The sequence below is a fragment of the Musa acuminata genome, chromosome BXJ3-6 (assembly GCF_036884655.1).
Source record: "Musa acuminata AAA Group cultivar baxijiao chromosome BXJ3-6, Cavendish_Baxijiao_AAA, whole genome shotgun sequence".
In the NCBI taxonomy this organism is placed as follows: Eukaryota; Viridiplantae; Streptophyta; class Magnoliopsida; order Zingiberales; family Musaceae; genus Musa; species Musa acuminata.
The window spans coordinates 21,028,938-21,043,219 of NC_088354.1; the positions used below are offsets into that span (position 1 = coordinate 21,028,938).

The following is a 14,282-nucleotide window of genomic DNA, read 5'->3' on the forward strand; positions in this document are numbered from 1 at the left end:
ATTGATGTTTTGTATCATTGAATTCTAAGATTATATCATGATTATTAATATGATCTCATATAAAGTGATGCCTAACGTCAATATGTTTAGTTCTAGAGTGTTGAATAGGATTTTTCATTAAACATATTGCACTTGTTGATAGGGGTAAAAAAACTGATTTGACATAACACCCCGGATTTGACGTAATACACCCCCACGCCGGACACCCTGTGCGGCACGTGGCTCCTGAACGAGCATTAACGACGACATGACGCGCACCTACACCCACCATACCCAAGCAACCTCCTCGGCTGACCCCTCGTGGCCGGTCAAGGTAGGGGAAGGCGCGGACTGACACCCCCCATACCCTGCGGTAGCTCGGCTTTCCACGCAACGACCACAACGACAGACGCCATCAGAGGTACGGCCCCGCCCCGGTAGGATGGCACATCAGGTAACGTCAAACCCACTTATAAATACCCCCTGGCTCCCAACAGGAAAGGGGGGGGGGGACAATCTCACAAAAATACTCCACTCTGCTTCACTAACTTAATCGTCGGAGGGGCCGGGCCGAGCAACGGGCCCGACCTGTGTGCAGGTACTCGACCGCCACTTAATCCGCCCGACGCCACGAGACTTTTCGGCCAGCGGCCTCCGTGGCAGCCACCACAACCACCCAAGAGGAGCCACGTCTGATCCCAGTCATTTGGAGCCCTGAACCGGCTACGTCGACCCCGAGGTCACGGCTGAAAAAGTTACTTACCGTAACAGATTGGCGCTAGAAGGAGGGCCATCCAAATGTCAAGCGATCAGCAGATCCACTTCGGCGGACCCTTGACGACTGGGCCCCCCGCCTCGGGGGAACACCCCCTACATAATGAAACCCACGACGAACGCCCCGCGGCGGTGTCAGAACGCTACTGGCAACTATTCAATGACCCAGGCTTGACGCCTCCCAGCGATACACCCGCCGGCCCATCGCAAGTGTCACCCGAGGCCTTCAATGACCTCGCCCACCAGGTCCGAGCCCTGACAAGCATTGTGCAGACTATCGTCCCGATCGTCTCCCCGCAAGCCCCTCTGCATGCGACCCGACCCACGCAGCAACGGGAGCCCCCTGTCCGGACTCATGCCCCGCTTCCAGATCTTCCTATCTCACCCCGAAACCCCGCAACTCGGCCCGGGAGCCGGGAGGCGGAGGACACGGCGAGCCGCCCCGAGCCCGAGGCTCCGACCGCCGACTCGACGAATGCCTTGCGAGCTCAGCTGCGCCTCGTCAGTCAAAAACTGGACGAGGTACAACAGGAAGTCCGCAAGTCAAAAGGGGAGCTCGGGGCGGACGGACACCAAGGATCCCCGTTCACCCTCGAAATACAAGAATAGGCGATCTCGCCGCACCTCCGCCTCCCCTTGCTAGACGCATACGACGGCGCCGCTGACCCAGCAGACCACGTGGCCACTTCTCGCGCTCAGATGGCACTATACGGGACTTCTGACGCTTTGATGTGCAGGGCGTTCCCGACGACTCTGCGGGGGCCAGCCCGCACATGGTACAGCAGCCTGAAGCTCGGGATCGTCGCCTCCTTCGATTAGCTTGCCAAGGATTTTGAGCTTAACTTCTTGGCCTATGCCCGACCGAAACTGTCCATGGCGCTGCTCCTCGGACTCAACCAGAAGGAGGACGAGCCCCTCTCCCATTTTGTGAACCGCTTTACGACGCAGATCCGCGGATTATCGGATGCTCACCCCTCTATCTTAATGTAGGCATTCATGACAGGCCTGCGGCCCTCCAGGTTCTTCTGGTCGCTCGTGGAGCGGCCCCCCGCCGCGGTGCCCGAAATGCTCTAGCGTGCCAGTCAATTCGTCGCCGCGGAGACTTGGATGGCTGGGAAGCGGGAGGATCACAAAAAGGTCAAGTCAGAGTCGCCCCGACAGCTACAACCCCTCGCCTCCCGGCGGAGGACTGACAGACCCGAATCAAGACCTCCTCCTCCCGCCTTGAATTCGTCCCAAATCGAAATTTTCCTGCACGAGAAGGGGAAGGGACTGCTCAAGGACCCTCACCCGATGAGGAACCCGCGGGAGCTCGCGGACCGTTCAAGGTATTGCCGATTCCATCGACAGCACAGGCACGACACTGAACAGTGCTACGAGCTGAAGAGGCAAATCGAGGAGCTTATCCTCAGAGGACACCTCGGCCAGTATCTCCGACCGAACAAGGAGCGGTCACCTCGACCGGAGGGCCCCGTCGAGCGGCACGTCGATGTGATAGCCGGGGGCCCTGCATCTGGGGGCGACTCCATGTCGGGCAGAAAGGCGTATGCCCGAGCCGCTCTTGACGAAACCTCGGGACGCGAGCCCGAGCCCGAGATTACCTTCCCGACCGGAGCTTCCGAGCTCCCCGATCATGACGACGCCTTAGTGATATCGGCCAGGGTAGCCAACGCGCAAGTGAGGAGGATCATGGTCGACACGGGAAGCTCGGCCGATATACTTTACTTCGACGCCTTCCAGAAGCTGGGTTTGGCCAGAGAAAGTTTGAGCCCGATGTGCTCGACGCTCACCGGCTTCACGGGAGATTCAATATCACCCTTGGGAGCTGTTACTTTGCCCTTGACTCTGGGGACCCCGTCGAGGTCGAAAACGGTGATGACCACATTCTTGGTGGTCGACCTTCCCACCGCCTACAATGCCATACTCGGTCGGCCGACCCTCAACAAGGTCAGGGCCGTCGTCTCAACCTACTACCAGACTATCAAATTCCCAACTCGTGCGGGAGTCGGGGAAGTCACGGGAAGCCCCCGAGAGTCTAGGCGGTGCTACCTTACCGCCCTCTCATTGGGAAAGAGAGCCAGGACCGAGGCACCCCTGGAAGACCCACGGGAAGCGAAAAAACTAGCTCCTCATCCCGAGCCGAAGGGATCCACTGTTGACGTACCCTTGCGAGAGGCTCGGCCCGACCAGGCGATCAAGGTCGGATCAGAGCTACCCGAGCGGGAGCAGGAATGACTCGTCGGGCTCCTACGGGAAAATGCCGACATCTTTGCCTGGTCCCCATCAGACATGACGGGTGTAGACCCTGACCAGTGGACATCGGAATGCGAAGAGGCCTTCAAACAAATGAAGCGGCACCTGGCCAGCCTCCCCCGCCTCGCCTCTGTCTCCCCTGGCGAGAAGTTGGGCCTCTATTTAGCGGCTTCCCCGTGAGCAGTCAGCTCTGTCCTTATTAAGGAAAGCTCTGGCCAACAACTCCCGATTTACTATATCAGCCATGTCCTGAATGGACCTGAGGAGCGTTACCCGCCAATAGAAAAACTCGCGCTCGCCTTGGTGCTCTCGGCTCGGAAGTTGCGTCCCTACTTCCAGGCACACCCGGTGGAGGTCATCACCGGCCAACCTCTTCGGCAGGTCTTAACAAAATTTGATGTTGCAGGTCGACTCCTTAAATGGGCGGTGGAGCTCGGCGAACACGATATAAGATACGTGCCCAGGACCGCCATTAAAGCCCAGGCAGTGGCCGACTTCATCGCGGAGTTCACTCAGATGGAGGACGGAGACCCCAAGCAAACCCCCGAAGCTTGGACCCTACACGTGGACGGCTCGGCCAACTCAAGGGGTGCCGGCGCGGGACTGGTCCTCCTTGACCCTGACGTGTTAGGATCGGAGCGGCACTAAGAGGGGGGGGGTGAATTAGTGCAGCGGATTAAAACTTCGATTTTAACAAAATCTTTCGTACGATAAGAACGGAACTTGAAAAGTTTAACTTGAAAGCGTATTCTTAAAGTTGCACAGCAAGGGTGAGGAGTAAAAGGATCCTCCTCGGGCATGTCCACCCCCCGGTCCTCGGGGTGAGGAGTAAAAGGATCCTCCTCCACCTCGAGACCCGGGTGACGAGCACGAAAACGGGACGTGGCGATACGGTATCCATATTCGAAGGACACTCGCCCCGTCCGCGTCAGCCCGAGCTCAAACCCCTCCGATCTTTTGTAAGCCTCGAGGAGCTCCTTGTCTCTCGCGGGTCGGAGACGGGCCTCCTCCACTAGCGCCTCCGAGGCCGTCTTCGCCTCAGCTTTCACCGCGTCCAGTTTTTTACTGAGGGCGCCCGCCTCCGTCCTCAATAGGCGGAGTTCGGTCCGTTCCACCCTCATTATTTTCTGGAGCCCCTCGTTCGCCTCTTTCGAGGCCTCGAGTTCCGACCGGAGGCTCGTCGCCTCCGCCTCCAGACCCGCCGCACGCTTTTCCGCAGCCGCCACGACCTCTGGTGTTAGGATCGGAGTGGCACTAAGAGGGGGGGGGGTGAATTAGTGCAGCGGATTAAAACTTCGATTTTAACAAAATCATTTGTACGATAAGAACAGAACTTGAAAAGTTTAACTTGAAAGCGTATTCTTAAAATTGCACAGCAAGGGTAATAAGGAACTAAAGCAGTAAGAAGATTTGCAGTAATGTAAATGACAATAATAAAATGCAAACCAGAGATTACGCCGATTTTTAGCGTGGTTCGGTCAAATGAGCTACTCCACTTGCGATGCCCCTCTTCGATGAGGCTCCCACCTTCCACTAGCAAATCTCTTGAAATGGAAGGGTAAACACCCCTCTTACAACCTTTTACAAGCAGCTCAACCTCTTACGAATTTTCAATAAGAAAGGAGGAGGAGAACTCTCTAGCAAATTGAAAACAAGACTTGCTAAGACTTTCTAAGACTTTTCTCTCAATCAAAATGCTTCTCAAAAGTTGTAACCTCAGCTAAGATTTGAGGGGTATTTATAGGCCTCAAGAGGATTCAAATTTTGGGCTCCAAAATTTGAATTCTCTTAGGGTTTCGGACTCTTAAACGTCCATCGATCTTGACTTCGGTTCTCTTGCTTTGTGTTTTCTGGTTATCGTAGTTAATCCTACACACTTAACTCAATAATATGGATTAGATCAATTAACCCATCAATTGATTTCATCATCAAAATCCGAGATTCAACATGACGGACGTTCGTTCGAGCGTTCCCTCCGCTTCGGATTTAAAGCCACCAATAACGAGGCGGAATATGAGGCGCTCCTAGCCGGACTAGGGCTGGCCCTCGAGATGCAGGCAGCCGCGATACACGTCTTCACCGACTCGTAGCTCATGGCCGAGCAACTCAGCGACGGATACGAAGCCCGGGACCCAACCATGGCGAGATACTTGGCACGGGTAAGGGACCTAACTGCCAAGTTTCAATACTTTACGTTATCCAACATTCCGAGGAAGGAATTTACTATTGCTTAATGATTTTCATCGAAGTTTCGCATTTACTATTGCTTAATGAGAATAACGATAAGCTCTACGGTTAGAACTTATCGGTTTATGCTTGAATTCAATGGATGAAATTCAAGTGTTTTCATCTTCTTATAATATGGCATATAGATAGGGGGAGTTATGTTTAACTCCGTCATCAATTGATTGTCATCATAAAAAATGGGGAGATTGTTGAATCTCGGATTTTGATGATGAAATCAATTGATGGGTTAATTGATCTAATCCATATTATTGAGTTAAGTGTGCAGGATTAACTACGATAACCAGAAAACACAAAGCAAGAGAACCGGAGTCAAGATCGATGGACGTTTAAGAGTCCGAAGAATCGTCGGAGATGCTGCCGGAACCAACCGAGAAGAAATCGGGAACCTATCGGAATTTTCGGAAGTTCGCCGAAGAGATCGTCGGAGGTTCACGGAGATCACCGAGAAGGCTCGGCTACTCGTTAAAGTCATCACAAGATCGGGAGCTTGATGGGAGTCCGTCGGAAGAAGCTCGTCGGAAAGCTCGCCGAAACAAGACTCGACGTTCGCGGTTGAAAGCTTGCTTAGGATGTGTTTTTGTTATGTAGTTCACTTGTAATTAGGATTAGGATTAAGATATAATCCTATATCCTGGTTAGGGGCCAACTGGGCCCAAAGTCAGATATGGTTTGAGCTTAAATTTATGCCAAACCAGTGAAATCGGAGTGCCAAGCGGTGGCACCGCCCAGCACCCGAGAGCTGGGCGGTGACACCTCCTTGGCTGGGCTGTTGCACCGTCCAGCACCCGAGCGCTGGGCGGTGGCACCTTCAGCACCGGGAACCCTAAGATAATTCAAATTTTGGCGCCCAAATTTGAATCCTCTTGAGGCCTATAAATACCCCTCAAATCTCAGCTGAGGTTACAACTTTTGAGAAGCATTTTGATTGAGAGAAAAGTCTTAGAAAGTCTTAGCAAGTCTTGTTTTCAATTTGCTAGAGAGTTCTCCTCCTTCTTTCCTATTGAAAATTTGTGAGAGGTTGAGCTGCTTGTAAAAGGTTGTAAGAGGGGTGTTTACCCTTCCATTTCAAGAGATTTGCTAGTGGAAGGTGGGAGCCTCATCGAAGAGGGGCATCGCAAGTGGAGTAGGTCATTTGACCGAACCACTCTAAAAATCGGCGTAATCTCTGGTTTGCATTTTATTATTGTCATTTACTTTACTGCAAATCTTCTTACTGCTTTAGTTCCTTATTACCCTTGCTGCGCAATTTTAAGAATACGCTTTCAAGTTAAACTTTTCAAGTTCCGTTCTTATCGTACGAAAGATTTTGTTAAAATCGAAGTTTTAATCCGTTGTACTAATTCACCCCCCCCTCTTAGTGCCGCTCCGATCCTAACAAGTGGTATCAGAGCGAGGTTATCTCTCATATTTGGTTTAATACCCAAGAGAGATGGCTTACTCCGGCATGCAAGAGGTCCACTCTATTGCACGACCACCTTTGTTTAATGGGTCGGATTACACATATTGGAAGACTCGCATGAGGATCTTCCTCATTTCTATGGACTTTGAGCTTTGGTCTATTGTTGAGAATGGATTTCAAAAATCTTCTCTTCCGATGAGCGAATGGAATGAATCGGAGAAGAAGGTTTTTGCTTTAAATGCAAAGGCTATGAATGCCTTGTTTTGTGCATTAGACAAAAACGAATTTAATCGTGTTTCAATGTGTGATTCGGCTTTTGATATTTAGAGAACTCTTGAGGTCACTCATGAAGGCACTAGCCGAGTGAAAGAGTCCAAAATCAACATCCTTGTGTACTCTTACGAACTTTTCCGAATGAAACCAAGTGAGTCCATCGGAGACATGTACACCCGGTTTACGGATGTCATCAATGGACTCAAAGCTCTTGGTAAAGATTTTACTAACTTTGAACTAGTAACTAAAATCTTAAGATCCCTCCCTAAAAGTTGGGATCCAAAAGTTACGGCCATTCAAGAGGCCAAAGACCTTAAAGCATTCCCTCTTGAAGAACTCATTGGATCTCTAATGACCTACGAAATGACATGTCAAGCTCATGACGAGCTCGAGAACTCCCTTCCAAAGAACTGGAAGGATATGGCACTCAAATCACAAGAAGACCACTTGAAAGGAACATCAAGTGATGAGGACAGTGACAATGACATTGCACTTTTGACTCAAAAATTTAAAAAATATTTAAGAAAGAACAAACTTAAAAATAATATAAAAAATAAATTTGAACAAAAGAAGGACCAAGTGATTCGCTATGAATGCAAAAAACCGGGACACTACAAGAACGATTGTCCTCAAGCCAAAAAGAGGACATCAAAGTAGAAGGCGCTCAAGGCAACATGGGATGATTCAAGCGCGTCCGAAGAAGAGGAGTCCAACACCGAGCAACTTGCTCATTACGCGCTAATGGCTTTAGAAGAAGAGGTATGTGATTTATTTAATGAAGATTTATCTTTTGAAGAACTCTCTATCGCTTTTCATGAATTATTTGATGAATGTAGAACTGTTAGCAAGAAGTTAAGTATCTTAAAGAAAGAGCATGCTTTGCTACAAGATAAGTTTGATAGTCTTCAAACTCCTCCATGCTCTAAGTGTGAGCATTTAGAAGCAATAAAAAATGAAAATTTGCTTCTTAAGGAAACCTTAAACAAGTTTAAGGTTGGTAGCAAAGGATTAGATATGATCCTTGCACACAAGGGTCATATCGGAAATAGAAATGGAATTGGATTTGTAAAAGGATTACATCAAAATCCTACCACTTTCATAAATGGACCTACATTACATGTTTCCTCTTATATGAAATGCAACTTCTGTTGCAAATCCGGACATATTGCCTACAAATGTCCATTTAGGAAAATTAGTTCACGAAAATTAATATGGGTTCCTAAAGGAACTATAAAGGATTCAAAAATAAATAACAAAGTTAGTGGGTCAATTTTTGAGGCACCCAAAATCAAATGGGTACCTAAAAATCATCCTCTTTTGTAGACAAACCCACAAGCTAAGAGCAAGAGATGGTATCTCGATAGTGGATGCTCAAGACATATGACTAGAGATCCATCTCATTTCTCTATGCTCACTAGCAAAGAAGAAGGGTACGTCACCTTCGGAGACAACAACAAAGGCAAAATCATTGGCAAGGGAACTATTGGTAACAAATTTAGTTTTTCCATTGATGATGTTTTACTAGTTGATGGATTAAAATATAATCTCTTGAGTATTAGTCAACTATGCGATAAAGGTTATATCGTTAGATTTGAATCAAATATGTGCATTATTGAAAAACCAAATCATAACATGACTATGATTGCTTTGAAACAAAATAATGTCTATACCATCAATCTTGATGAACTAGGTAATGAAATATGTTTCTCCGCCGTAAATGATGATGCTTGGCTTTGGCATAGGAGATTAGGTCATGCAAGCATGAAAACAATATCCAAAATCTCATCTCAAGAATTAGCACGAGGGATTCCGAATATGAAGTTTATTAAGGATAAGGTATGCGATGCATGTCAACTAGGCAAACAAATAAAAACAAGCTTCAAACCAAAAAATCAAATTAGCACCACTAGACCATTACAATTGATCCATTTGGACTTATTTGGACCAATTGATATAACAAGTCTAGGTGGAAGCAAATATGCTTTTGTGATTGTGGATGACTACTCTAGATACACTTGGACCTATTTCTTGTTGAGTCTCGGATTTTGATGATAAAATCAATTGGTGGGTTAATTGATCTAATCTATATTATTGAGTTAAGTGTGCAGGATTAACTATGATAACCAGAAAACATAAAGCAAGGATACCGGAGTCGAGCTCGATGGACGTTTAAGAGACCGAAGAATCATCGAAGATGTTGCCGGAACCATCCGAGAAGAAATCGGGAACGTGTCGGAAGTTCGCCAAAGAAATCGTCGGAGGCTCACGGAGATCACCGAGAAGGCTCGGCTACTCGTTAAAGTCATCACAAAGATTGCGAGCTTGCAGGGAGTCCGTCGAAAGAAGTTCGTCGGAAAGCTCGCCGGAACAAGACTCGACGTTCGCGGTTAAAAAACTTGCTTAGGAATTTTTTTTTTGGTTATGTAGTCCACTTGTAATTAGGATTAGGATTAAGAGATAATCCTATATCCTGGTTAGGGGCCAACTGGGCCCAAAGTCAGAGTTGGTTTAGGCTAAAAATTAAGCTAAACCAGCGAACTAGAGAGCCAAGATTGAAGCCCAACTAGTGGCTGAAAACACTGTAGTCGGGCTGAAAACACTGTAGGCGGTGGCACCGCCCAGCACCCGAGAGCTGGGCGGTGACACCACCTTGGCTAGGCGGTTGCACCGTCCAGCACCCGAGCGCTGGGCGGTGGCACCTCCAGCACCGGAAACCCTAAGAAAATTCAAATTTTGGAGCCCAAAATTTGAATCCTCTTGAGGCCTATAAATACCCCTCAAATCTCAGCTGAGGTTACAACTTTTTGAGCAGCAAGTGTTTGAGAGAAAGGCATTAGAAAAGTCCTAGCTAATCTTGTTTTCATTTTGCTAGTGTTCACCTCCTTCATTCTTGCTAAAAATTTGTAAGAGAGTGAACCGCTTGTAAAGAGTTGTAAGAGGGGTATTTACCCTTCCCTTTCAAGAGATTTGCTAGTGGAAGGTGGGAGCCTCATCGAAGAGGGGCCTCGCAAGTGGATGTAGGTCATTTGACCGAACCACTCTAAATCGGCGTAATCTCTGGTTTGCATTTCATTATTGTCATTTACATTACTGTAAATCTTCTTACTGCTTTAGTTCCTTATTACTCTTGCTGCGCAACTTTAAGAATACACTTTCAAGTTAAACTTTTCAAGTTCCGTTCTTATCGTACGAAAAATTTGATTAAAATCGAAGTTTTAATCGGCTGCACTAATTCACCCCCCCCCCTCTTAGTGCCGCTTCGATCCTAACAATTGGTATCAGAGCCACGTTTTTCTACCTTGGTCTAACACCCAAATAGAAATGGCTCTTTACGACTTTCAAAAGGGTCACTCTCTCATTTGTCTTCCCATTTTCAATGGGACGGACTACACTTATTGGAAAACTCGAATGAGAGTTTTCTTACTTTCTTTGGATTTGAATTTATGGCACATAGTCGAAAATGGATTTGAAATTTGTTCTCTTCCAATGAACCATTGGAATGATTTGGAGAAGAAGATGTTTGCTTTAAATGCAAAGGCTATGAATGCCTTGTTTTGTGCACTAGACAAAAACGAATTTAATCGTGTTTCAATGTGTGATTCGGCTTTTGATATTTGGAGAACTCTTGAGGTCACTCATGAAGGCACTAGCCGAGTGAAAGAGTCCAAAATCAACATCCTTGTGCACTCTTACGAACTTTTCCGAATGAAACCAAGTGAGTCCATCGGAGACATGTACACCCGGTTTACGGATGTCATCAATGGACTCAAAGCTCTTGATAAAGATTTTACTAACTTTGAACTAGTAACTAAAATCTTAAGATCCCTCCCTAAAAGTTGGGATCCAAAAGTTACGGCCATTCAAGAGGCCAAAGACCTTAAAGCATTCCCTCTTGAAGAACTCATTGGGTCTATAATGACCTACGAAATGACATGTCAAGCTCATGACGAGCTCGAGAACCCCCTTCCAAAGAACAGGAAGGATATGGTACTCAAATCACAAGAAGACCACTTGAAAGGAACATCAAGTGATGAGGACAGTGATAATGACATTGCACTTTTGACTCAAAAATTTAAGAAATACTTAAGAAAGAACAAATTTAAAAACAAATTTGAACAAAAGAAGGACCAAGTGATTTGCTATGAATGCAAAAAATCGGGACACTACAAGAACGATTGTCCTCAAGCCAAAAAGAGAACATCGAAGAAGAAGGCGTTCAAGGCAACGTGGGATGATTCAAGCGCATCCGAAGAAGAGGAGTTCAACACCGAGCAAGTTGCTCATTACGTGCTAATGGCGTTAGGAGAAGAGGTATGTGATTTATTTAATGAAGAATTATCTTTTGAAGAACTATCTATCGCTTTTCATGAATTATTTGATGAATGTAGAGCTGTTAGCAAGAAGTTAAGTATCTTAAAGAAAGAGCATGCTTTGCTACAAGATAAGTTTGATAGTCTTCAAACTCCTCCATGCTCTAAGTGTGAGCACTTAGAAGCAATAAAAAATGAAAATTTGCTTCTTAAGGAAACCTTAAACAAGTTTAAGGTTGGTAGCAAAGGATTAGATATGATACTTGCACACAAGGGTCACATCGCAAATAGAAATGGAATTGGATTTGTAAAAGGATTACATCAAAATCCTACCACTTTCATAAAAGGACCTACATTACATGTTTCATCTTATATGAAATGCAACTTTTGTTGCAAATCCGGACATATTGCCTACAAATGCCCATTTAGGAAAATTAGTTCACAAAAATTAATATGGGTGCCTAAAGGAACTATAAAGAATTCAATAATAAATAACAAAGTTAGTGGGTCAATTTTTGAGGCACCCAAAATCAAATGGGTACCTAAAAATCATCCTCTTTTGTAGACAAACCCACAAGCTAAGAGCAAGAGATGGTATCTCGATAGTGGATGCTCAAGACATATGACTGGAGATCCATCTCATTTCTCTATGCTCACTAGCAAAGAAGAAGGGTACGTTACCTTCGGAGACAACAACAAGGGCAAAATCATTGGCAAGGGAACTATTGGTAACAAATTTAATTTTTCCATTGATGATGTCTTACTAGTTGATGGATTGAAACATAATCTCTTGAGTATTAGTCAACTATGTGATAAAGGTTACATTGTTAGATTTGAATCAAATATGTGCATTATTGAAAAACCAAATCATAACATGACTATGATTACTTTAAAACAAAATAATGTCTATACCATCAATCTTGATGAACTAAGTAATGAAATGTGCTTCTCCGCCGTAAATAATGATGCTTGGCTTTGGCATAGGAGATTAGGCCATGCAAGCATGAAAACAATATCTAAGATCTCATCTCAAGAATTAGTACGAGGAATTCCAAATATAAAGTTTATTAGGGACAAAGTATGCGATACATGTCAACTAGGCAAACAAATAAAAATAAGCTTCAAACCAAAAAATCAAATTAGCACTACTAGACCATTACAATTGATCCATTTGGACCTATTTGGACCAATTGATACAACAAGTCTAGGTGGAAGCAAATATGCTTTTGTGATTGTGGATGACTACTCTAGATACACTTGGACCTATTTCTTAGCTCACAAAAGTGATTGCTTCAAGTGTTTCTCTAAATTTTGTAAACTCACTCAAAACGAAAAAGGCTTCATGATTTCATCAATTCAGAGTGATCACGGTGGTGAATTCCAAAACCGTGACTTTCAAAATTTTTGCGAAAGTAATGGGTACAATCACAACTTCTCAACTCCAAGAAATCCTCAACAAAATGGAGTAGTTGAAAGGAAAAATAGAAACCTATAAGAAATGGCAAGAACTATGTTGAATGAACATAGTTTACCTAAGTACTTTTGGGCCGAAGCCGTAAATACGGCTTGCTACATCATGAATAGAGTCCTAATAAGACCATCCTTATCCAAAACTCCCTATGAATTATGGAATAACAAAAAACCAAACATCTCCTATTTTAAAGTTTTTGGTTGTAAATGCTTTATTTTAAATGAAAGGGATGCTTTAGGAAAATTTGATGCTAAATCCGATGAAGGCATCTTTCTTGGTTACTCTTCCGTTTCTAAAGCTTTTCGGGTTTTTAATAAAAGAACTTTAGTAATTGAAGAGTCTATTCATGTAGTTTTTAATGAAATTTCTGATTTAAAGAAAAATGATTTTGATGATGATCTTGGTTTTGATAATTTGAATTTAAATGAACCCTCTCCTCAAAATAGCCATTTGAATGCATCTTCTTCCGAAATTTCTTTACCAAAAGAATGGAAGTATGTAGATGCTCATCCAAAAGAGCAAATTATAGGAGATACATCAAAAGGGGTTCAAACTCGTTCTTCTTTCAAAAATTTCTGTGCTAACGCCGCTTTCCTTTCTCAAATTGAACCTAAATGCATTGACGAAGCCTTAAAAGATGATTTTTGGATCATTGCAATGCAAGAAGAATTGAACCAATTTGAGAGGAATGAGGTATGGAAGCTTGTTCCTAGACCAAGTGACCACTTAGTCATAGGTACTATGTGGGTCTTTAGAAACAAGCAAGACGAAAATGGTATCGTGGTTAGAAACAAGGCTAGATTAGTGGCCAAAGGTTTCAACCAAGAAGAAGGTATCGATTACGAAGAAACCTTCGCTCCCGTGGCTCGATTAGAAGCCATAAGGATGCTCCTTGCCTATGCTAGTAGTAATAATTTTAAACTATTTCAAATGGATGTTAAAAGTGCTTTCTTGAATGGTTTTATTTCCGAAGAAGTATTTGTCGAACAACCTCCCGGATTTGAAAATTCTCTTCTTCCTAATCATGTATTCAAATTGACTAAAGCTCTCTATGGCTTAAAACAAGCTCCTAGAGATTGGTATGAAAGGCTTAGCTCCTTTCTTATTTTAAATAATTTTACCAAAGGCAAGGTTGATACTACATTGTTTATTAAACATTTTGAAAATAATTTTCTTATTGTGCAAATTTATGTTGACGATATTGTGTTTGGCTCTTCGGATGAATCACTATGTGAATCATTTGCCAAATGTATGAGTCTTGAATTTGAAATGAGTTTAATGGGTGAATTAACTTTCTTTTTGGGATTACAAATCAAACAACTTAGTGATGGTATATTTCTTAACCAATCCAAATATACATTAGAATTGTTAAAACGATTTAACATGGATAATTCAAAAGCAATAAACACCCCTATGAGTACTGCGACTAAGTTAGATATGGATGAAAATGGTGAAAGTTTCGATCAAAAAACATATAGGGAAATGATAGGTAGTTTACTCTACCTCACTGCGACTAGACCGGATATTTTGTTTAGTGTAGGACTTTGCGCTAGGTTTCAATCTAATCCTAAATTAT

General features: G+C 44.4%; 1 protein-coding gene across 1 annotated transcript; it reads left to right on the forward strand.

Annotated features, from left to right (window-relative positions):
* The first annotated feature begins 1,860 nt into the window (after positions 1-1,860).
* On the forward strand, positions 1,861-2,988 carry LOC135641405 (uncharacterized). The gene has a single exon (XM_065156763.1). It carries the CDS (start codon positions 1,861-1,863, stop codon positions 2,986-2,988), a length of 1,128 nt encoding a protein of 375 aa, XP_065012835.1.
* The last annotated feature ends 11,294 nt before the right edge of the window (positions 2,989-14,282 follow it).